This window comes from Rhinatrema bivittatum, chromosome 5 (assembly GCF_901001135.1).
Source record: "Rhinatrema bivittatum chromosome 5, aRhiBiv1.1, whole genome shotgun sequence".
Classification (NCBI taxonomy): Eukaryota; Metazoa; Chordata; class Amphibia; order Gymnophiona; family Rhinatrematidae; genus Rhinatrema; species Rhinatrema bivittatum.
Window position 1 is genome coordinate 267,400,345 of NC_042619.1, and position 24,787 is coordinate 267,425,131.

The 24,787-nt window shown below is 47.1% G+C and overlaps 1 protein-coding gene across 11 annotated transcripts in view; it reads left to right on the plus strand.

Annotated features, from left to right (window-relative positions):
* The window catches only part of FIGLA (folliculogenesis specific bHLH transcription factor), a 246,549-nt gene that overhangs the window by 156,127 nt on the left and 65,635 nt on the right, over positions 1 to 24,787 (plus strand). For 8 of the 11 annotated variants that reach the window (XM_029603979.1, XM_029603974.1, XM_029603975.1 and 5 more), the window contains 2 exons: positions 1,540 to 1,773; positions 12,049 to 12,099. In XM_029603979.1, the coding sequence (XP_029459839.1) occupies positions 1,540 to 1,773; positions 12,049 to 12,069 (255 nt within the window). In that variant the 3' untranslated portion in view covers positions 12,070 to 12,099. Of the gene's footprint in view, positions 1 to 1,539; positions 1,774 to 1,915; positions 1,949 to 12,048; positions 12,100 to 24,787 lie in introns of all 11 variants that reach the window. The other 3 variants (XM_029603973.1, XM_029603971.1, XM_029603972.1) reach the window with 1 other exon arrangement.

A 24,787-nucleotide genomic window follows, 5' to 3' on the forward strand; every position in this document is an offset into this window, starting at 1 on the left:
GCATAGATAGAACCAAGGATTGTAGAAAATCCACCAAACTTGTCATCTCTTATGTCACTATTAGATCTGGGCTAGCTGTTACCAAATGCACAATTACAAATTGAATCTTAGAATATACAGTATATCAATTTGCTATAGCAAAGCAGGCTTGCCCTTGTAATGCCATATAAAAGCTCATAACATCAGAGCAAAGGTAGCTTCTACAGCTCACCTTGCCTCTGCCACTTAAAGAAAAATGTAAAGCTGCTATATGCAGTTCAGTACATAGGTTTACTTACCACTGTTGCCCAGATGGTAACTCTCATCAAGATAGCAAATTTGAACAGTCAGTACTAAAGCATCTATTTATGAATTAACTAAAAAATTTTCAACTCCTTCCTGCCGTACACACATTCTTTAGTTTGTCACAAGGAAATGAGAAAGGGACTTCAAGACAGGCCTTGGCTTTGGAATCCACACACAGAGTCAGAGGCAGATGACTGGCAAAGGTGCCAACACCACCTTGTCATGGGGCACCAGCATGCCAAGATAAGGTAGTGTTTCCTATGCAACCACATAATCAGAAAGCATGTCAGACTGTTTGGGATGCTGCTTGGCCTGGCAATAGACCTGCCTCCACATGTGAAACTGACTTGGCTTTCTCCGTTGTCAAGTATACTAAGTTGTTTACCTGTAACTGGTGTTCTCTGTGGACATCAGGATAAGTCAGTCACACATACCCTTCAACTTCCTTAAGCTATATCATATGACAGGGGGCCTTGTGGTAATCATGCCTATGCTGTACCTGATGCACATAATCATAAAAATGTTCTATGGTTTTCTTGTAAAAGCTGAGCATGTTCCATCTCCAGAGCAGCACCAATAATGCGACCTACATACACCTGACTTATCCTGCTGGCCATGGAGAAAAGTTACAGGTAAGCAACGTCGCTTTCCTAATATCCATATGCCTTTTTAGAGTTGTGGTATTCAGTTGCAGGATTTTTATAGGCTTCTGGGGCCAAATTCCAAAGAGTTTAGGCTCCTAATTCTTTGATTTAGGACCCTAAATTGGCCCTTTTGAAAATTTACTAGGGCTGAATACCTAAATTTAGGCTCTTGGAGGTCCATATTCAAAAGCATTTAGCCGGCTAACTCAGAACAGGCTAAACAAATATTTGGGCACTTATCTGGCTAAATTCTAGCTGGCTAATAAGATAGGCTAAAATTTAGGCTAAGGGGTGTTCCAGGGGCATACCTGGAAGGAGTTTTTAGCCGGCTAAATCCCATATTCAGAGTTAGCTGGATAACTTAGCCGGCTATGTCTAGACAGGCCAAAGACCTTCCCTAAAATTTATCCAGCTGACTTTGGTATCCAGACTGTGAATATGGACCTCTATGTCTTTAAGTTGGTGTATGTGTTTAATTACAGCCATACCAATTTATGAAATGTCTTCTTTTTCCCCTTTCTAAGTGTGTTGTACTGTATTTAATCTACCATGGTAATGTTGGAATAGGCTTCTGTTAACTAACCATATTCATGTATCTATTTTTTGTTAGAAATCTTGTAATGCTGGTGATGAGGATTCAGCCAGTGGCATTTCTTTCCCTGTGCCTTTAGTGCAAACCTTGGCTGAGAATGCTTCCCAGCACTGCTCAGACTGGGAAAATCAGATGAGAAATGAAGGTACCTCTCCTATCCCTGATACAGAAGGGCCCTTCCATTTGTGGAGCAGCAGAAGTGGATTTCCTGCCTATGTTGGTATTCTGCACATTCACAGAACTGGAAAGCTGGTAATTCACTGAATATTGTCAAACTGATGTATGTTAAAATTGCTGTTACATACCTTGAGCATTTACAGGGAGGAGTAAAATAAGAAATTTATTATTATTTTGAAGTCTGTTCCACTTGTTTGTTTTTTGTTTTGTTTTTTAGATTTAGCTCATGCCTTTTCATTGATAGCTCAAGGTGAGTTACATTCAAGTATGGTAGGTATTTCCCTGTCCCCAGAGGGCTCACAATGTTAATTGTACCTGAGGCAATAGAGGGTAAAGTAACTTGGCCAAATTAACAAGGAGTCAAAGGGAATTGAACCCTGGTTTCCTTCATTCTCAGCCTGCTGATCTAGCCACTAAGCCACACCTTCACCTTTGTGCGTATATCATTGGAGAATGTGCATGTATTTTAATTAAGAAATATTGAATAATGGGCTTACCCAGAGGCAGCACGATGCACTGCCATGCAGAGGGACCTGTGTTTAATTTTTAGCTCAAATCCTTTGCTGTCAAGTCAGCATGGGTTGCTATGGAAGCTGTGTTCATAGCCCTAGGAGAGAGGTAATTGATCATTCTACAATGATGACATCTAGTGGCTATATTTAGGGTCTGTGATTGCAGGAGGCTGAAGGTAACCCTAGATGAGGATTGTCACCACAATGACTGGATTAAAGGAAGTTGGGAAGCAATATAGGAGGAGGGGCTGCCCTGGTGGCTTAGGTAGCAATTGCTGTGCACTGCATGCAGAAGGCACCTCTTTTGATACCCAGATTGGCTGAGGATGCTGCATAAGCGATATTCACAGCCCCTGGAGGGAAAGGGTCTTGATCATTGCTAAGGGAAATATATGTTTGCCAGATTCAAAGTGTATGATTACAAGATTCTGTAGAGAGCCCACATGCATCCAGGTGTCTCTGGCCCAGGGCCATCGCTGCAGTGACCAAACTAGATATGTTGGGGCAGGGAGAAATATAAATTTCCTGGCGTGTAGCCAGATGGACTCAGAACGAATGGGATAGTATCCGCATGCTAGCAGTTGGAGACGGATCTGACGTCAGCACAGGGGTGTATATATCCCCACAGGAAGCGTAGCAACTCAGTAATTTCCGTCTCCAAAGCAGTTTGGAGTGCCTGCACGCTAGTTGAGCGTGCTTTCCAAGACTACTTTAATTTTTTCTCTTTTCTTATCATTCTAGATTCTACTTTCTGCACACATATCGAGCCCCACGCTCCTGCGGTGATACCCGAAGGTCACTCCCCCAGTTGAGCTGCCCGGGGTGATTCCCGTGATCCCCCCGCCCCGGAGGTTAAAGTCCTCGGTCCGGCCGAAGCGCGGCAGGGACACAGCCCCCGGGCGAGGTTCGGGTGAGGCTTACGAGGCGCCTCGGTCCCGGCGTGGACGAGGCAGCGGGTGCATATCCTCAAACGCGGTGGTGGAGTTGTTTCCCCGCTCTCCCCGCAGCCGGAGACCGCCTGGGTTCCAGCCGTGAAGCGCCGAGGTTCAGGTGAGGCGTACATCTCGTGTTCCGGGTCTCCGAAGGTACAGAGGATCGGCGGCGTGGCACGCCAAGGAGGGCGCCATTTTGTGGGCCTCGTTCAGGTAGGGCGCTGGTAATCAGCGCAGGATTATTCCTCCTTGTGCGTATATTGCCTTATTGTTGTGAGCACCGCCTGTGGCTGAGAGCATATCGAATGCTATTGAGCGTATATGGCTAACCGCATGTTGCTGAAAGCCTACTGAATGCCATTGAGCGTATGTTGCTGACCGCTTATTGCTAACAGCCTATTGCATGCTATTGAGCGTATATTGCTGACTGCTTCTTGCTGAAAGCCTACTGAATGCCATTGAGCGTATGTTGCTGACCGCTTATTACTGACAGCCTATTGCATGCTATTGAGCGTATATTACTATCCGCATATTGCTGAGCGCCTATTGAATGCTATTGAGTGTATATTGCTGACCGCTTATTGCTGACAGCCTATTGAATGTCATTGCGCGTATATTGCTCCCCGCTTATTGCTAAGAGCCTATTGACAGCCATAGTGCGTGTGTTGCTAACCGCATATTGCTGAGAGCCTATTGAATACTATTGAGCGTATATTGCTAGCCGCTTATTGCTGAGTGCCTATTGACAGCCATAGTGCGTGTATTGCTAACTGCATATTGCTGAGTGCATATTGCATATAATTGGGCTGTTTTCTTGGCCGCCTATTGCTAAAGAACATATTGCTCATATTGCTGCTGCATATTATTATTTTTATGCGCCTATTGTATTGCCTATTGCTGCCGCATATCATTATTATTGTGCGCCTGTTGTATTAAGCGCATATTGCTGCCGCATATTGTTCTTATTGTGCGCCTGTTGTATTAAGCGCCTATTGCTGCCGCATATAGTTATTGTTGCGCGCATATTTTTCAATGGATCAAAACGCAGCAGCGTCTTCAGCGGCGGGGCTGCCTGCCTCAGGCATTAAAGCCCTTAGCCTCTGCTCTGCATGCCAGCTTAGGACCACGCGCAGAGAAGAGCCAGACTCCCTATGTGCCCAATGCGAGGCGGCCGTGGGACCCTTGGGCCGGGACCAGTCTCAGCCGCGATTTGTTGACAGTTCCCCGGGGGCTACCCCGGATTTAGGGGGCAGCCTCGACCAATCGGGAATCCCGGGGGATCTTGTACCCCGGCGATTAGAGGCTGCTTCAATTTCCTGGGTGGATCTCTTTAAGGGGATTCATGCCTTCGTCCAGATGCAAACGGCTTCCCGTCCAGGCCCTACGGTTCCTGCTGTTCCGGTGGTTCCTGCGGTGGCTGCGACTGCGGCGGCTGCTGCGGCTGCTGCTGTGGTGGCGGCTCCTGCGGATCCTGTTCCTGGACCCTCACGCCCTTATCGTGTGCGGGACCTTCCGCCGCTGGACAGTCCGGATCAATCAGACCAGGAGGTCTCACTGGACGAGTCCGAACTCCCGGACGAGGGGGACCTTCCCCCTGGGATTGAGCCATATAGAACCATGAGGCGGTTCTTCCCTAAAGAGGATCTCTCCGACCTGGTGTCTCAGTGCCTGGCGGAATTGGATATTACAGGTCCCAGCGCTTCGGTACCCTCTGCGCAGAACCCCCTGTTGGAAGGTCTTCGTCCTACAGCCCGCCATTTTCCATTCTTACAAGCGGCACAACAACTGATAGATTTAGAATGGGCGGCAACAGCGGCTTCCTTCAAAGGGAGCCGGGCTCTGAAGAGCATGTATCCTCTGGCACCGGCTATCCAGGACCTGCTGGCGTGCCCTCAGGTGGACGCCTTGATTAGCGCTGTGGTCAAGCGCACTACCATTCCGGTTGAAGGGGGGACGGCCCTCAGGGAGCCTCATGACCGGCGACTGGACGCCATTCTGAAACAGACCTTTGAGGTGGCAGCTCTATCTTTGCGGATCGCGACCTGCTGCACAGTGGTGACGCGTGCCTGTTTGTCACAGGTTAGAAACAACGCTCCAGCGGCAGACATGGAGTCCGCTCTTTCGTTCCTCACGGATGCGGCATCTGACCTGGTCCGGACAACAGCTAAGGGGATCTCATCCTCCGTAGCTGCCAGAAGGCAGCTCTGGATCCGGAGATGGTCAGCCGATGCGCCTTCCAAGACACGCCTCACCAGATTGCCCTTTAAGGGCTCCTTCCTATTTGGCAGCGACCTTGATAAACTGGCCAGTACATGGGGTGCCTCTCCAGTGCCCAGATTGCCGGAAGATCGGTTCAGAAGGGGCCAGCGTGCCTTTCCAAGGCCCTCCAGGGGCAGGAGTTCCCAGCACTTTGTTCCTTACAGGGGTCGCTACCAGGCACCACGTCCTCAGGCCAGGAATCAGTCCTTTCGGACCAAGCAGCGCAAGAGGGAGGCTGGTCCGGGCTCGGGTCCCGGCCGTGCCTCACAATGAGAATTCGCCGATTCATCTGGGGGACGGGGCCATAGGGGGCAGGTTGACCCTCTTCTACCCCAGATGGGTCGAGATCACGTCGGACCAGTGGGTCCTCGCCGTTATCCGGGAGGGATATTATCTGGACTTTCATCGTCTCCCTCCGGACAAGTTTGTGGAATCTTCATGTCCCATACACAAGAAGGCAGCATTGGAAGCTACCTTGGCGAGGCTCCTGTCCTTGAAAGCCATCATCCCAGTACCTGCCTGGGAAGTGAATTCTGGTCACTATTCCATTTATTTCATGGTACCCAAGAAAGGGGGTACCTTTCGGCCTGTCCTGGACCTCAAGTCAGTCAATCGATACTTACGGGTACCGAGGTTTCGCATGGAAACTCTGCGCTCCGTCAAGGCCGCAGTACAGCCCGGAGAATTCCTCACAGCATTAGACCTGTCAGAGGCATACCTGCATATCCCGATCCATCCGGATCATCAGCGCTACCTACGCTTCAAGGTTCTAGGCCGCCGCTTCCAGTTTCGGGCTCTGCCCTTTGGGTTGGCCACGTCACCACGGACATTCACCAAGGTGGTCGTAGTGGTAGCAGCAGGACTCAGGAGGGAAGGAATTCTGGTCCATCCATACCTAGACGACTGGCTGATCAGGGCGAAATCTCGAGAGGAGAGCCTTCGGATGACCGACAGGGTAATCGCCCTTCTGGAAAGCTTGGGCTGGGTAATCAACCCCAGCAAGAGCTGCCTACAGCCTTCCCAGTCCCTGGAATACCTGGGAGTACAGTTCGACACCCGGGCAGACACAGTCAGTCTCACTACCAAGAGAAAGTTGAAACTTCAGCAGCGTATCCAGTATTTGATGGGAGCCAGTCGACCCATAGCCTGGGATTATCTGCAGGTTCTTGGTCTCATGGCATCCACCCTGGAAGTGGTGCCTTGGGCGAGGGCCCATATGAGGCCTCTACAACACTCTCTGCTCTCTCGCTGGAGCCCCTGTCTACGGAACTATTCCACGCACCTTCCTCTGCCAGCCAGAGTACGGACCCAGTTGCAGTGGTGGTTGCGGTCCAACCACCTGAGCAGGGGGTCGAAGATGTCCTCACCCACATGGACCTTGCTCACCACAGATGCCAGCCTGAGCGGCCGGGGAGCACACTGCGAAGAACTCACCGCACAAGGACGGTGGAACAGAGAAGAGTCAGCGTGGAACATCAACCGTCTGGAGGCCCGGGCAGTCCGATTGGCATGCCTTCGATTTGCTCACAGTCTGAAGAACAGAGCAGTCAGAGTGATGTCCGACAACGCCACCACAGTGGCATACATCAACCGTCAGGGCGGAACCAGAAGCAGACAAGTATCTCTGGAGATCGCCCCACTGATGACTTGGGCAGAGGCGAATCTTCAGGACATCTCCGCCGTCCACATTGCCGGGAAGGACAATACTACAGCAGACTTCCTCAGCAGAGAAAGCCTACATCCGGGAGAGTGGCAGCTGTCACCCACAGCCTTCCAGATGATTGTGGATCACTGGGGAATTCCGGACATGGATTTACTGGCGGACATGTCCAATGCTCAAGTACCCAGATACTTCAGCCGCAAGCACGACCCGTTCTCACACGGAATCGATGCCCTAGTCCAGCCGTGGCCTCCAGGGACTCTGCTATACGCCTTTCCTCCGTGGCCTCTGCTGGGCGCCATCATCCACAAGATTCAGAAACACCGGGGCCTAGTTCTTCTAGTGGCACCAGACTGGCCAAGAAGACCCTGGTACGCAGACATGAGAAGACTACTGGCAGGGGAGCCTCTTCCCCTGCCCCCTCTCCGCGACCACCTACGTCAAGGTCCCGTCCTCCACGAGGATCCAGCTCAATTCTCTCTTACGGTCTGGCCCTTGAGAGGGCTAGACTGAAGAAAAGAGGTTACTCGGAGCCCGTGATTGATACCCTCCTCCGAGCTCGCAAGTTTTCCACATCCCTCACCTACGTTCGCATCTGGAGAGTATTCGAAGCATGGTGCGACACTCACAGCACCAGTCCACATGCGACCACAATCCCTATTGTGATGGATTTCCTGCAGGAGGGACTTCAGAAGGGTCTCTCCCTCAGCTCCATCAAGGTTCAGGTGGTGGCGCTGTCTTGCTATGGTCCCAGGAGGGAGGGCAAGACCATCGCCAAGCACCCAGATGTCTCTCGCTTCCTGCAAGGAGTCAAGCATATTCATCCGCCACTAAAGTGGCCTGTGCCCTTATGGAACCTCAATCTAGTTTTGGATTTCCTCACAGGATCCACCTTCAGACCCCTTCGGGGGCTGTCTCTCCGTTCTCTAACCTTGAAGATGGTGTTCCTCTTGGCGGTCTGTTCGGCACGCCGCGTCTCAGAGCTGCAAGCGCTGTCCTGCCTTGATCCCTTTCTCAGAATCACTCCTGAGGCTATCCATCTTCGGACGGTTCTCTCCTTTCTACCAAAAGTGGTTTCACAGTTTCATCTTAACCAAACCATATCCTTACCTACCACGGCGGGTTTGAAGAAGTCTGAAGAAGGGCGTTTATTACGCCATCTCGACATTGGCAGATTGCTGCCCAGATATCTGGAAGTGACACAAGCACTACAAAAGACGGACCATCTATTCGTCCTGCACAGCGGGAGGAAACAAGGTGAAGCGGACTCGCGGCCCACCATCGCCCGCTGGATTAAAGAAGTTATTAGAGCAGCTTACGTAGAAGCCGGGAAGTCTCCGCCTCTACAAGTCAAGGCTCATTCTACCAGAGCACAAGCGGCATCTTGGGCTGAATCCAGGATGCTGTCGCCTGCAGAAATCTGTAAAGCGGCGACGTGGTCCTCCCTCCATACCTTCTCCAGATTCTACCGTCTGGATGTCCAGGCCAGGGAGGACTCAGCTTTTGCGAGGGCGGTATTACAGCCATAATCCAGCCATAATCATTGGAGATTTTAACCTCCACATTGATGCCAATCCTCGATCGTCCAATTGTGAAGCTTTCCTATCAGCCCTCTCGGACATGGGTTTCAAACAGCACATCAACCAACCAACACATAAAGCAGGTCACACTCTTGACCTTATCTTCACAAACTCCAATCTCACTCCACTCTCACCTCCCTTATGCCTCCCAGTTCCATGGTCAGATCACTTTATGATCAACTCCACCTTCAGGTCATTGACAGGATTGTCCGCACCTCATCAGCCTACCACTCTATACTACAGGAAAACATGTCCTTCAGAAGATCTCGGCAAATCCCTGATCAGAAAACTTTTTAACTTGGATCTTTCCAATCCCAATTCAGCTATCACCTCATGGCAAAACATTACCGAAATGATAGCCAACGATTTATGCCCACTATCAAAAAAAAATATAAATCCTTCTCAAAAAAATAAGCAACCTTGGTTCTCAAATGAACTCTGCACTCAGAAGCAAAATCTAAGACGGAAAGAAAAAGAATGGAGGAAGAATCCTAATCCCCTCTCTCTTTCCATATACAAAACAGCTCTCCATCATTACAGATCAGCAACACTTAGAACAAAAAGAGATTTCTATGCTCACCGTATCCATGATATGCTGTATGATGCGAAGGCCCTCTTCTCATATGTTTCGGAGCTTACCAAAACGGTTCCTTCTACAATCCCTGACGATACAGCCCAATCAAAGGCCAATGACCTGGCCTTATTCTTTCAGAACAAAATCTCCAACACCCTGGCAAAATTACCTACCAGCCCAAATCCTCTTCTTCTGGACACAGTTCTCCTTCCAAACACAGACATAAGATTGGATTCCTTTGATCCTACCCACACTTTAGAGGTAGAATCCCTGATAAAAAGAATGAAACCTTCGACCCACCCCCTGGACCAAATACCTTCCAAGTTACTGATTCTCATACCAGAATACATTTCCAAATATCTGGCCGATATCATCAATTGTTCCCTTTCACAAGGAACATTCCCGGACGCTCTCAAATTGGCCACGCTCAAACCCATACTCAAAAAATCAAACCTGGACCCGGAAGACCTCAACAATTACCGCCCCATATCAAATCTCCCATTTGTAGCTAAGATCATGGAGAAAATTGTAAATAAGCAACTTTCAAATTACCTAGAAGACCACAACATACTACACACGTCTCAATATGGTTTCCGAAAAGAACACAATACCGAAACCCTTCTCACCTCACTCCTTGATCAATTATATATTGGCTTTGACAAAGGACAGTCGTTTCTCTTAGCTCTCCTCGACATCTCTGCGGCTTTTGATACGGTAAATCACAATATCCTTCTAAACCGGCTTTCAGACATAGGAATTACAGGTTCAGCCCTCAGATGGTTCGAATCCTTCCTTAGCAATAGAGGCTATAAGGTAAAAATCAAAAACAAGGAATCACCTCATACTAATGCTCCTTTGGGCGTCCCCCAGGGCTCCTCCTTATCACCCACCCTGTTTAACATTTACATACTCCCCCTCTGTCACCTACTCTCAAACCTCAAACTCAAATTTTATATTTACGCAGATGACGTTCAAATTTTAATCCCCATATCCAATTCACTGGACTCAACACTCAGGTTATGGAACTCTCATCTACAAACTATTAACCATTACCTATCAAGCCTCAACCTTGTGCTCAACACTTCTAAAACCGAACTCTTGCTAATTACTCCAGAAGGCAGTCCCATCCTTCACCAATCACAAACTATTCCACATATATCACATGCCAGAGATCTTGGAGTCTTAATTGACAGTCACCTGAACCTAAAGCATTTTATAAAACACACTACTAAGGAGTGCTTCTACAAGCTACAAGTACTCAAAAATCTCAAACCGCTCCTATTCCATTACGATTTCAGATCCGTCCTCCAAGCTATTCTGTTCTCAAAGATCGACTATTGCAATTCCATTCTGCATGGTCTTCCAGCCTCTACTATCAAACCTCTCCAGTTGCTACAAAATGCAGCGGCAAGAATTTTGACAAATACCAATCGGAGAGAGCATATCTCTCCCATTCTAAAAGATCTCCACTGGCTCCCAGTAAACTTCCGGATCCTTCATAAATCTCTCACAATCATTCATAAAAATATCCACCATCAGACCCCTCTTGATCTGCTTCATCCTCTGACTGCACTCCACGGCCAGGCCTTTAAGGGATGCCTACAAGGGATCCTTACACGTTCCTCCAATCAAATTAGTGCACCACTCAAATATCAGAGACCGATCATTCTCTACCGCAGGCCCTTCCATTTGGAATGCCATGCCTCCAGACCTCAGACTGGAGACCTGTCTAATAACTTTTAAAAAGAAACTAAAGACATGGCTGTTCAGCCAAGCCTTCCCCACTACAAACCCCATTGCCTGATCAAGAATTGTTCCATCACCCACTCATGTAAACAAATTTTTCCATATTTCTCATGCATAGTATCTATTAACGAGGTTGGCTCCTTGCCCCCCTCTTTTGTATATAGTATTTATTTATTTATGTTTTCGTTCACCCCATCTTTATTTCTTACTCCAGGTTAAGGCATCCTTGTTAAAATGTAACTTTTATGCTCCTTTATCTCTTGTTGATTGGTTAATTATATTTTCTGCTTAGTTCATTGTAAACCGAGTTGATTTGATTTGTATCAAGAAAGTCTGTATATAAAAGCCTTTAATAAATAATAAATGGTCCTCAGGCAGCCTCCCGCCCAGGCTGGGAGTAAAGCTTTTGTACATCCCATTCGTTCTGAGTCCATCTGGCTACACGCCAGGAAATGTTGAGATTACTTACCTGATAATCTCCTTTTCCTTATTGTAGACAGATGGACTCAGCATCCCGCCCAGCTGCCTGTGTACATGGGTTTCACCGATGCAAGGTAAGCCATGTCATCTATTTCTATGAGAGCGTACACTCTACCAGGTGTCAACGCCTTCCGGTTGGGAATGCTGGCGGTCTCCAGCTACTATCAATCGGTCAGGGGAATCCTGTTTCACTTTTCACTGAGCGTCAGTACACATGTCGATAACAGCTTTTGCAAGGAAGATTACTGAGTTGCTACGCTTCCTGTGGGGATATATACACCCCTGTGCTGACGTCAGATCCGTCTCCAACTGCTAGCACGCGGATACTATCCAATTCGTTCTGAGTCCATCTGTCTACACTAAGGAAAAGGAGATTATCAGGTAGTAATCTCAACATTAATAGAAAAATCCCTAGGTAATTGCAGTAAAGTTTCATGGTGCCAGAGCTCAGAACTAGTTTCTTTCTCAAGGTCTCCCACGTGTGGTACCAGTGTAGTTGATTTAAATACTACTCTGCACTGCCAACTGTACTGGAACTAACATGAAATTCTATGAATGCTTGAGGCTCATTCATGATTAGATATTTTTTGGTTTTCTTTTACTGAAGGTATTTCAAACAAGTCAGTGAAGATGCATCTGGCCTGTTCTTATTGAGGAAGTAAGTACAATGTGTTTCTTAAGATATTTTAGCAAGAAAACTGTTTTGCCTATTGCTTAGTTTTTGCCATGTTCTTCTTACATGTGGTATTTCCCATTAACCATTATTTATGTACCTTGTAATATGGCTGAATTTTTCTATATTCTTTATCATTCGACTAGACCAGTCCATATGTGTATGTTTGCTATCCTGTCAGCATATGGAGACCGAGAACCACACATTTTTCAGTTACATCATCCTTGCTAGTATTGTGTCTCCTGCAGATGGTAAACATGCTAGAATGCTGCAACATAATTCTTTAGCTCCCAGGTTTTGGTCTCCAGGCTTTTTTCCCTGGTACAGCATTGTTTGGCTCCCATGACAGTAAGCATTGACTTGTTTCCCTGGTAGAACGGGTCCCCTGGTCTGGGCTTCCTGGGGGAGAGAACCTTGGTAGAGTAAAATGGGTGAGTTGGCTATGAGGTTTCAGCTGAGTCCTGGTTGAGCCAAGGGGGGGTGCAAGCTCTAGGGCCTAGGCTTCCCCTCCCCCTCTTACCTTTGAATTGTTTTAAGTTAGCTGAGCTAAACTGTAGGATAAAGCTACTTTGTGTTTTTTGTGTTTGTTTTTCGTCTCAAGCAGCCAATCTGGAGGCTTTCTTCACTGGCAGGGGAGCCAGTACCAGGGTGGTGAGAATCATTTAGGGAGGCCCTTTAAATGGGTCCAGCTACAAGGGATGCAAGGGGACCATTGTGTGGGTATTGGCAGCCAGCGCTTTTTCTGTCCATGCGGCCAGAGCACAGACTTAGAGGAGCTGGTACAGGAGGTTCCCAGCTCTCCCAGGCACACAGGAAAGCTTTAAAGCAAGGGAAAGAAGAAGCTTTAGCTATTGTGGCAGTTGATGTCGGACAGCCACCATTTTTGTTGTTTTCTCACGGTTCTGTTCTGGTCTTTCCAGGCACTCTGATGCTTTCTTTGGAGAAGTAGGAGCCCTGGGGTCCTTTTTCATGGTATTTCTCCTCTCCCCAGAGTTATATTTTCTCTGGCCTTTGTGATTAATTGGTTGTTTGCTCTTTCAAAGAGTACAAAAGACATGGGGACACACAATGAAGTTACTAGGTGATGCATGTAAAACTAATAAGAGAAAATAATTTTTTTACCCAATACATAATTAAGCTCTGGAATTCATTGCCAGAGGATATGGTGAAAGCTATTAGTGTAGCTGTATTTGAAAAAGGTTTGGAAAAGTTCTTAAACCGTTATTAAGGTGAAGTTGCAGAAATCCACTTCTTATCCCTGGGATAAGCAGCATTGAATCTACTACTTGTGAACTGGATTGGCCACTGTAAGTAAACAAGATACTGGGCTTGATGGAACTTGTGGTCTGATTCACTATGGCAGATCTTATGTACTTATTTAATTCTCCAGGCCTTCTCCACATGCAGAGAAAGGGTTTATGAAATTACTTGGCCAAGGTATTTCTCTGTCTTGATCTGCGTCTTATTGCCCCCACCGTTGGGAGATTTTTGGACATGGTGAAGGGTCTGCTTCTCTGGTATCCCTTGGACATGGGAGAGGGTCTGCCTTTCTGGGTTCCCCTCTGGTTCGTTCAGCAAGGATGGAAGAGACAGCTCAGAAACCCCTGGAAAGCTGGAGGTGGGGAGAGATATCCTCAGAAGGGGAGGTGGTCTCCTCCGTTGGTCTTTTTCAAAAGCTGAAATTTGCTCTTTTCTTTTACTAAGTGATTTTCTTTATTCAGAGTGTCAGACTCTTAAGGTCAGAGTGCTGTGGATGGCAGTCCCATCCTCAAGGGGATTAAAAGCCTTCCCAAAGTAGTCAAATGCTGGCACTAACTTTCAAAAAGGAGATAAAGCAGCTTTTAAACTAGAACAAGGGGGAAAGCCGACAGTCACTCAGCAGTGCATGGTTCGGAGAAATGTATCCTTGAAGGATACTAATGAAACAGGAGAGTTAGGGCATCCCAACAGAGAGGTTCCATTAAAAGCAAACGTAGTCCATGCCTATATGTAAAAAATCACCGAAGCTAATGATTTCCGAATTATCCCTTAACAACTGAAAAGCAGGTTGTTAATACAAACAAAAAACACACTTTGAAATGTCTGTATGCCAATGCCAGAAGTCTAAGTAAGATGAGAGAGTTAGAGTGTATAGCAGCAAATGATGAGATTGCCATAATTGACATCACAGAGACTTGGTGGAAGGAGGATAACCAATGGGACAGTGCTATATCAGGGTACAAATTATATCACAATGATAGAGAGGATCAACTTGGTGGGGGTGTGGCAGTTTATGTCCGGGAGGGTATAGAGTCCAACAGGATAAAGATCATACAAGAGACTAAATGCTCAGTAGAATCTATACGGGTAGAAATCCCATGTGTGTTGGGTAAGAGTATAGTGACAGTATAGTGACTAACGTCCACCTGGACAAAATGGTCAGACAGATGATGAAATACTAAGAGAAATCAGGGAAGCTAACCAATTTGGCAGTGCAAAAATTAATGGGAGATTTCAATTACCCCAATATTGACTGGGTAAATGTAACATTAGGACTTGCTAGAGACATAAAGCTGCTAGATGTAATAACTGACTGCTTCATGTAGCAATTGGTTCAGGAACCAACAAGAGAGTGAGGTATTTTAGATTTAATTCTTAGTGGAACACAGGATTTGGTGAGAGAGGTAACGGTGGTGGAGCCACTTGGCAACAGTGATCATAACATGATCAAATTTAAACTAATAACTGGAAGGGGGACAATAAGTAAATCTGCAGCTCTAACACTAAACTTTCAAAAGGGAAACTTTGATAAAATGAGGAAAATAGAAAAAAACTGAAAGGTGCAGCTGCAAAGCTTAAGTGTTCAACAGGCTTGGACATTGTTTAAAAATACAATCCTAGAGGGGCAGTCCATATGTATTCCACACATTAAGAAAGGTGGAAGGAAGGCAAAACGATTACAGACATGGTTAAAAGGTGAGGTGAAAGAGGCTATTTTAGACAAAAAAAATCCTTCAAAAATTGGAAGAAGGATCCATCTGAAGATAATAGGATAAAACATAAGCATTGTCAAGTTAAGTGTAAAACACTGATAAGACAGGGAAGAGAGAATTTGAAATGAAGTTGGCCATAAAGGCAAAAACTCATAATAAAAACTTTTTAAAACATATCCGAAGCAAGAAACCTGTGAGGGAGTCGGTTGGACCATTAGATGGCCGAGGGGTTAAAGGGGCTCTTAGAGAAGATAAGGCCATTGCAGAAAGACTAAATGAATTCTTTGCTTCCGTGTTTACTAATGAGGATGTTGGGGAGATACCAGTTCCGGAGATGGTTTTCAGGGGTGATGACTCAGACGAACTGAACGAAATCACTGTGAACCTGGAAGATGTAGTAGACCAGATTGACAAACTAAAGAGCAGCAAATCACCTGGACCGGATAGTATGCATCCTAGGGTACTGAAGGAACTCAAAAATGAAATTTCTGATCTATTAGTTAAAATTTGTAACCTATCATTAAAATCATCCATTGTACCTGAAGACTGGAAGGTGACCAATGTAACCCCAATATTTAAAAAAGGCTCCAGGGGTGATCCGGGTAACTATAGACAAGTGAGCCTGACTTCAGTGCCGGGGAAAATAGTGGAAACTATTCTCAAGATCAAAATCATAGAGCATATAGAAAGAAATGATTTAATGGAACACAGTCAACATGGATTTACCCAAGGGAAGTCTTGCCTAACAAATCTTCTTCATTTTTTTGAAGGGGTTAATAAACATGTGGATAAAGGTGAACCAGTAGATGTAGTGTATTTGGATTTTCAGAAGGCGTTTGTCAAAGTCCCTCATGAGAGGCTTCTTAGAAAACTAAAAAGTCATGAGATACGAGGTAATGTCCTTTCGTGGATTACAAACTGGTTAAAAGACAGGAAACAGAGTAGGATTAAATAGTCAATTTTCTCAGTGGAAATGGGTAAACAGTGGAGTGCCTCAGGGATCTGTACTTGGACCGGTGCTTTTCAATCAATATATATATATATATATATATATATATATATATATATATATATATATATATATAAATGATCTGGAAAGGAATACGACGAGTGAGGTTATCAAATTTGCGGATGATACAAAATTATTCAGAGTAGTTTATTTATTTATTTATTTATTGGTTTTTATATACTGCCGCTCATCAGAGATATCACGTCGGTGTACAGAGAACGAAAAAATACGCAATTGCGTTGTACATAAAACAGTATGATAACAACTGGGAACCAATACATTAAAACAGTTAAATGCATTAACAAAAACAGGTTATAAAAATATAAATAGATATATAGTTAAATCACAAGCGGCCTATGATACATTACAGGAGGACCCTGCAAGAATGGAAGAGTGGGCATCCAAATGGCAGATGAAATTTAATGTGGACAAGTGCAATGTGTTGCCTATAGGGAAAAATAACCTTTGCTGTAGTTACACGATGTTAGGTTCCATTTTAAGAGCTACTGCCCTGGAAAAAGATCTAGGCATCATAGTGATTAATAATTTAAAATCGTCGGCTCAGTGTGCTGCAGCAGTCAAAAAAGCAAACAGAATGTTAGGAATTATTAGGAAGGGAATGGTTAATAAAACGGAAAATGTCATAATGCCTCTATATCGCTCCATGGTGAGACCCCACATTGAATTTTGTGTACAGTTCTGGTCGTCACATCTCAAAAAAGATATAGTTGCAATGGAGAAGGTATAGAGAAGGGCAACCAAAATGATAAAGGGGATGGAATAGCTCCCCTATGAGGAAAGGCTGAAGAGGTTAGGGCTGTTCAGCCTGGAGAAGAGACGGCTGAGGGGGGGATATGATAGAGGTTTTTAAGATCATGAGAGGTCTTGAACGAGTAGATGTGAATCGGTTATTTACACTTTCAAATAATAGAAGATTAGGGGGCATTCCGTGAAGTTAGCAAGTAGCACATTTAAGACTAATCGGAGAAAATTATTTTTCACTCTACGTACAATAAAGCTCTGGAATTTGTTGCCAAAGGATGTGGTTAGTGCAGTTAGTGTAGCTGGGTTCAAAAAAGGTTTGGATAAGTTCTTGGAGGAGAAGTCCATTAACGGCTGTTAATCAAGTTTACTTAAGGAATAGCCACTGCTATTAATTGCATCAGTATCATGGGATCTTCTTAGTGTTTGGGTAATTGCCAGGTTCTTGTGGCCTGGTTTAGCCTCTGTTGGAAACAGGATGCTGGGCTTGATGGACCCTTGGTCTGACCCAGCATGGCAATTTCTTATGTTCTTATGTTCTCTCTTAGGAAGTGTTCCTTCTTGGAGTTACCTAGAGGAGCAAGAATATAGCCATGCCTTTCCTCTTCTGTCAAAGGACTGAGAAGAGTTGCTTTGGGCCCCTTAACTTTGTGATCTGGTGTCTGTGGTAACCCATGTGGCATTGATTTCAGTGGAAGGTAACATGGTACTTTAATATTCACAAGCACTGAATCACTCTTGAGACATTTCTCTGCTACTGCCTTAGCCATCCAGTCCTCAATTTGTATAGGTTAGATGGCACATGCTATATATTACACAGGGTTCAACAACTCCTGGAGCGCGTAGAGGCAGCTCATTTAGAAATATAAAAACATGAGTAGAACAACCATTTAGTCTAGTCCAGGCTTCTCAACCGGTGTGTCGTGACACACCAGTGTGACGCCAAGCACCAGCAGGTGTGTCGCGTGCTCCCGGTCTCTCCCGCTGCTCTTCCTTCCCTGCTGCCGTTGCACCGGGCTATCAGTACGTTGAAGCCCAGTGGGAACGGCAGCGGTGGTAGAAGAAGCAGTGGCACCTACGACGGCCTTTTCTTCTTCCCGTGCCCCCCCCCCCCCCCCCCCGTGACCCGGAACAGGAAGTAATACGCGGTGTGCGGGAAGGAGAAAGAGCCGCGCCGCATGGAAAAATAGCGGCGGCAGCAGCATCGGCCCCCGAGCAATTGAAGCAGCCGATAATCTGGAAAGGAGACAGCAGCATGAGCCTCCCACGGCCGATGGGATTCTTCTTTCTTGGCCTGCAGGAACTGGAGGAGGAGGCTGCTGCAGCTACCATTTGTGCTGGGGGGGGGGGGAGAGAGTGCTGGGGAGTGAGAGAAAGAGAGAGAGAAGCAGCCAGCCAGCCTGTGTGTGATTGAGAGAAACTGGTCAGAGAGCTGATGTGTGTGTATATGTGAGAGACAATGAAAGTGACTTCTCAGGGAGATGACTGATGTGTATGTGAGAGTGTGAGACATTAGTCAGGGAGGTGACTGATGTGTGTGTGTGAGAGAGAAAAAGCATGGAAGTGAGAAATCTGGGTATGTGAGAAAGCATGGGCATAAGAAGCCTGGTGTTCGGGGGGGGGGGGGGGTTAAAAGAAAGCATGGGAGTGAGAAGCCTGATTATGTGAGAGAGCATGAGAGTGGGAAGCCTGTGTGTGTGTGTGCATGCATGAGAGAGAGAGAGACTGGTTGATAAGGTGACCGTGTGTGTGAGAGAAAGAGACTGGTGTGTGTGAATGTGAGAGAGAGAGAATGTGATTCAGGGAATGAGAAGCCTGAGTGGTGTAGAGCGAGCATAGAAATGAGAGAGAGACTGGTGTGTGTGTAACAGAGAGAAAGTGATTATGGGAATGAGAAGCCTATGCATGTGAAGAGTGAGCATGGGAGTGAGAAACCTGGGTGTGTGTGAGACACAGCATGGGAGGGAGAAGCCTGTATATCTGAAAGAGAACATGGGAGTGGGAAGCCTGTGTGTGTATGCATGAGAGAGGTCAGGTGACTAGTGTGTGTGTGTGTGTGTGTGAGAGAGAGAACGAAAGTGATTATGGGAATGGGAAGCCTGTGCATGTGGAGAGAACAAGCATGGGAGTGAGAGACTGGTGGGTGGGGGTGTGTGTGTGAGACAGGGAAAGTGATTATGAGAGTGAGAAGCCCATATATGTAAATAGAACACGGGAGTGGGAAGCCTGTGTGTGTGTATGGCATGAGAGAAACTGTTCAGAACAGTGACTGGTGTGTGTGTGTGTGTGTGTCAAAGACTTTTTAGGAGATGATTGGTGTGTGAGAGACAGAAACTGGTCGTGGGAGCATGACTGGTATGGTGTGTGTGTGTGTTTGAGAGACATGGGCACTAAGGAAGAGGACCATGAATATAGAGCTTAGCTTCTACTGCTGCTTCTGGTGTGTGCCACGGCCTGCATGGAAGGAGTAGGAGAGCTGCTGGAGGGGGTAAGTAAAGGTGGCTTTTTAAGTTTATTTTTCTTGATTGACTGCCATTTTAATTATTTAATATTATGTGATGTCTGCTTTTTTTGAAATATTGTATTGGTGTTTGGAGAATGTTTAATAGTTTTTATGAGTTTTTAATTGTTGGATGCTGTTCTGTTCATAGCTGTATTGAAACATTTATTCTGCTTATTAATATAGTTTTACAGTTATTTCTGTGTGGGGATCTATAGCTGCTTGCTAGTTCTGTTTTCCTAATAAGAGGTGTATTGGTTTTTAGGGCCTGATTCAATATTTGTAGTGTTGCCTTTTCATAGATAGGGTTGCTTCTGTTTGAGTGTATTCCATAATACAGGTGTAACTGTGTGCGGATTAGTTTATGTGCATTACTACAGATCCTGGGATTATGTTAGGTCGGTTCTGTGTCTATTACCGAGATGAGATATTTTACTAGCATGTAAGCGTTTGTATCAGTCTTATTTGTTGTGTTTTCTCAAGAGGACATGCATTGGTGGTAAACTGCTGCCTTTTCATAGGTAGGGCTATTGAGCCTGGAAGTAGGAGTTTGAGTTGCTGTTACTGAGATGACACCAGGACCAGAATATCTTTTTTTGTAGGGTGAGTTGTATGGGGAATGTCATAATTCTGCTTTACATCCATTATTGTGGGTCAGGGGGGGTTCCCGTGGATGCAAACTGTACTTTTACATCTAGCCCTGTGAAGATCATGGGTCAGTGTGTCATGCATGTGAGAACCATCTGTCAGGTGTGTCCCGACAGAAAAAAGGTTGAGAACCACTGGTCTAGTCTACCTATCCACAGCAATTTATTCAGCTTTATAATCCCTACTACTCCCGCAGAGATCCTCTGTTTAGCTCATGCTTACTTTAATTCATATATTGTCCTTGAGTCCACCACTTCCATGGGGAGGCTGTTGCATGCATCCTCTTCTTCACGGGATCGGCGGTGAACTGGGCCTGCGCAGCCGGCGCTGAAAGCCCGTCGGGGTAAGGCCTCTTTGTTCCACCTTCCCCAATCGGGCTCCCACGCCGGCCACCAGCTTTCTCCGACCCCGGCCTGACTTACCTCGAGGCCGTAAACGCACGCCACGATCCGGCCTGCCGCCTCCTCGATCCGGCCTGCCTCCTCGATCCTGCCTCCTCCGCCTGCCGGGCCGCGAGCCCCCACCCCCACCAGACCCGCCGCACCGAGGACCACCCCGCCGGGCGCAGGGGTGACGTCATCGAGCCGGGACCTGCAGGAGTTAAAAGGCCCTGCACTCCCCGGCGTTTTCCTCTTCTTCATGGGATCGGCGGTGAACTGGGCCTGCGCAGCCGGCGCTGAAAGCCCGTCGGGGTAAGGCCTCTTTGTTCCGCCTTCCCCAATCGGGCTCCCACGCCGGCCACCAGCTTTCTCCGACCCCAGCCTGACTTACCTCGAGGCCGTAAACGCACGCCACGATCCGGCCTGCCTCCTCCTCGATCCGGCCTGCCGCCTCGATCCTGCCTCCTCCGCCTGCCGGGCCACGAGCCCCCACCCCCACCAGACCCGCCGCACCGAGGACCGCCCCGCCGGGCGCAGGGGTGACGTCATCGAGCCGGGACCTGCAGGAGTTAAAAGGCCCTGCACTACCCGGCGTCGCGCGCCGAAGGAGCGCAACAAAGGGGCCCGCCCCTTTGTGCGCCCCTTCATGCAGACCCGCAGAGCAGAACCACAGTCCAGGATCTTAAACATCTCCTCCTCTCCTCTGCATCCACCCCACTGGAAGCCCACAACCGGACTCAGAACCACACGCAGACGCCCAGCCACCAGATTAGCACAGTGAATAAAACGGCACTGATTACCCCCTCAGCAATTTCACATTCACAACGGACAGCCACCACAGGACACACAACGCTGCACGTAGACTCCGGACGTAGACTCGGACTACCTGTTCTGTTATCTTTGAATTACCCTGTACTGTCTTGTGCTTGATTCTGTATTGTATTGTGCTTGATTCTCCATGCTCTATCACTGCCTCGATGTCTACTCACCCTCGCTAAGCTCAGACCAGCCCAATTTCCCTACACCTCAGAGACTCTTTCGACAAGAGGCCCACCCCACCCTCCCTGCCTCATCACACCAGACATGTGCATCCAGTCTATCCCCACCCTATTTCTCCCTCACCTGCGCAAACCATGCGCACCCCCTCTTCAAACTGCTATCCCTCGGAGCTCACTAGTTCCCATCTTGACCTCACCCCTCACTCAATTCCTCGGACTAGCCACTCTCACCCTAACCCTCCTCAATGCACAATCCATCCTCAAAAAAGCCCCCATCATCCATGATGATAACCCTGATCTTTTTGCTATCACTGAATCATGGCTCAAAGAATCAGACCATGTCTATCTCAATCAGCTCCCCGAAAAACTATACGACATCTTCTCCATCCCGAGACCAAAAAAGAGAGGTGGTGGTTTACTCCTGGCCGCAAAAAAGCACCTGAACCTCAGAATCCAACCCGTCTGCCCCCCCCCCAAAGCTAGAAATCGGTTTCTTCAAATCACCCACCCTTCAAATATGCCTCATTTACGCCCCTCCCAACCTTCTCGAACACGACCCCTCACTGAATTTATTGTAGACAACCTCAAAACAGACTCCCCCACAGTGATCCTCGGAGACTTTAATCTCCATGTGGACTCGACTCCTCGTACCCCGGCCTGCGAAACCCACCTAACCACTCTCGAAGCCCTAGGTTTCAAACAGCTCATCACTTCCCCCACCCATAAGGCAGGGCACACCCTTGACCTCCTATTTATCAACTCCCATCTATCTGCACCCTACACCCCCTCAACAACCCCCATACCCTGGTCCGACCACTTTATCATCAATACCCAAATCCATCTCACCTCCCCCACCAAGATATCTTCAACCCAAAAAAAAACTATATCCTTCCACAAACCCTGCTCATCAGAAAGCATAACTACAGCACTCGACAAAGCTGTAGAGAACCTGGACCTCTCAAATCCAGACGCAGCCCTCCACTCCTGGAATCATATTACCAAATCAATAGCCAACAAACTTTGCCCCGTGATACATAAAGAAATCCCCCCCTTACAAAACAAAAAAAAACCATGGTACTCCAACGAACTCCAAATCCTGAAACAGGACCTCAGATCAAAAGAACGTACCTGGCGCCGCCATCCCTCCCCCCAACACAAAGCAATATATAAACAATCACTGCACAACTACCGGCAAGCCACCATCATTGCCAAAAGGGACTTTCACGCATCAAAAATCCACGACCTACAATTCAATGCCAACGCCCTCTTTTCCTACGTCACTGAACTCACCAAGACCCCACACCCTGTTACCATTGAAGAAAATTCCAAGGAAAGATGCGAGGATCTGGCCAAACACTTCCAGCTCAAAATTTCCTCCTACGCTTCCCCCACAACCCCACGACCACCTCCCCCTCCCCAAAGCACACTAGCACCTGCATCAGATCTTTCGACCCCCACCTCTACCCTAGAAATTGAGTCCATCCTCAAAAAAATGAAACCGGCCACGCATTTCTCTGACGCAATCCCCTCCAAAACCCTCCTATCCATTCCCACCACTATCGCCAAACCCCTAGCTAACATCATCAACTGCTCCCTCACTTTCGGCAAAGTCCCAGATCCCCTCAAACTTGCCGTTGTGAAACCCCTCCTTAAAAAACCCTCCCTTGACCCTTCTGACCCAGCAAACTATCGGCCCATCTCCAACCTTCCCTTCCTTGCGAAAGTCCTCGAGAAAGTAGTCAATTCCCAGCTCACCGACTACCTCGAGGACCACAGCCTCCTGCACCCCTCACAATTCGGATTTCGGAAAGGCCGAAATACCGAGAATCTCCTCTTAGCCATTACCGACACCATACTCATTGGACTAGACCAAGGAAAATCTTTCTTACTGGCCCTACTAGATATATCAGCAGCCTTTGACACTGTCAATCATCAAATCCTTATCACACGCTTGACAGAGATAGGCATTACCGACACAGCACTAGACTGGCTCACCTCTTACCTTACGAACAGAGAATACCTTATAAAACTCGATAACCATGAATCCTGTCACATTCCCCTCAGACAAGGCGTCCCACAGGGATCTTCCCTATCCTCCACCCTCTTCAATATATACCTCCTCCCCCTCTGCAACTTACTATCAAACCTAGGCCTGGACTTCTTCCTATATGCTGATGATGTACAAGTACTCATACCCATTCAGAAAACACTCAATGAAACCATCCTTTTCTGGGAATCTTGTCTAGTCAGCATCAACTCCCTACTAACCGACCTTCACCTTGCTCTCAATACAACCAAAACCGAGCTCCTCTTTATATCCAAGCAACCTGAACACGACTCCTCCACCACGCCACCGCCCCCCCCTCATCTCTCCCACACTACCCCTCTCCGTAAGAGACTTGGGAGTCACACTCGACCAACACCTGAACTTCAAGCCACACATCAAGTCCCTTCTTAAAGCAGGCTTCTACAAACTCCAGATCCTTAAAAAGCTCAAGCCTTTACTCCATACTCAAGATTTCAGATTAGTCCTACAGTCCACTATTTTCTCCAAAGTGGACTACTGCAATGCCCTTCTACTAGGCCTTCCATACTCCACCATCAAACCACTTCAAACTCTTCAGAACGCCATGGCACGAATCCTTACAAACACACGAAGAAGAGAGCATATTACACCTATCCTAGTTGACCTGCACTGGCTGCCCATCCAATTCCGCGCCCAATATAAGACCCTAACTATTCTACACAACACTCTCTACAAAAACAACTCCCCCTGGCTTAAGGAAATGCCCCACTTCCACCTCTCAACCCGCCAGACAAGATCCACATCTACAGGCACCCTCCACACCCCCCCCCTCAAAACAGCCCGCCTCGCCACCACCAGAGAAAGAGCCTTCACCATTGCAGGCCCCGCCCTCTGGAACTCCCTCCCCACACACCTCCGTCTTGAACCCTCACTACCCAACTTCAAAAAAGGCATTAAGACCTGGCTCTTCAGACAGGCCTACCCCGAACCCAACCCCTCGTAGCCAACCCCCCTAGTCACAGTACCGCCCACCACCCACCCACCCTATACCCCCCCACCTTACACTTTACCGCACCCCATCTACCTTACAACCTGTACAATCTGCATGTTAAAAGTTAAAATTAATTGTCTTTCTTCTCCTGCCATAACTGCTGTAAATAAGCATATATATATGTTCCTCATAACTTGCCATAACTGCTGTAAATAAGCATATATATATGTTCCTCATAACTTGCCATAACTACCGTAAATAAGCCTCCATATATATACTCCATACAATCCATATTTCCTTCATTATCCGCTGTAACTTTGTGACAATGTTTATCCCTCATTTATTGCCTCTCATGTAAATAATGTTATGTTCCTTTTAATTTCTCAG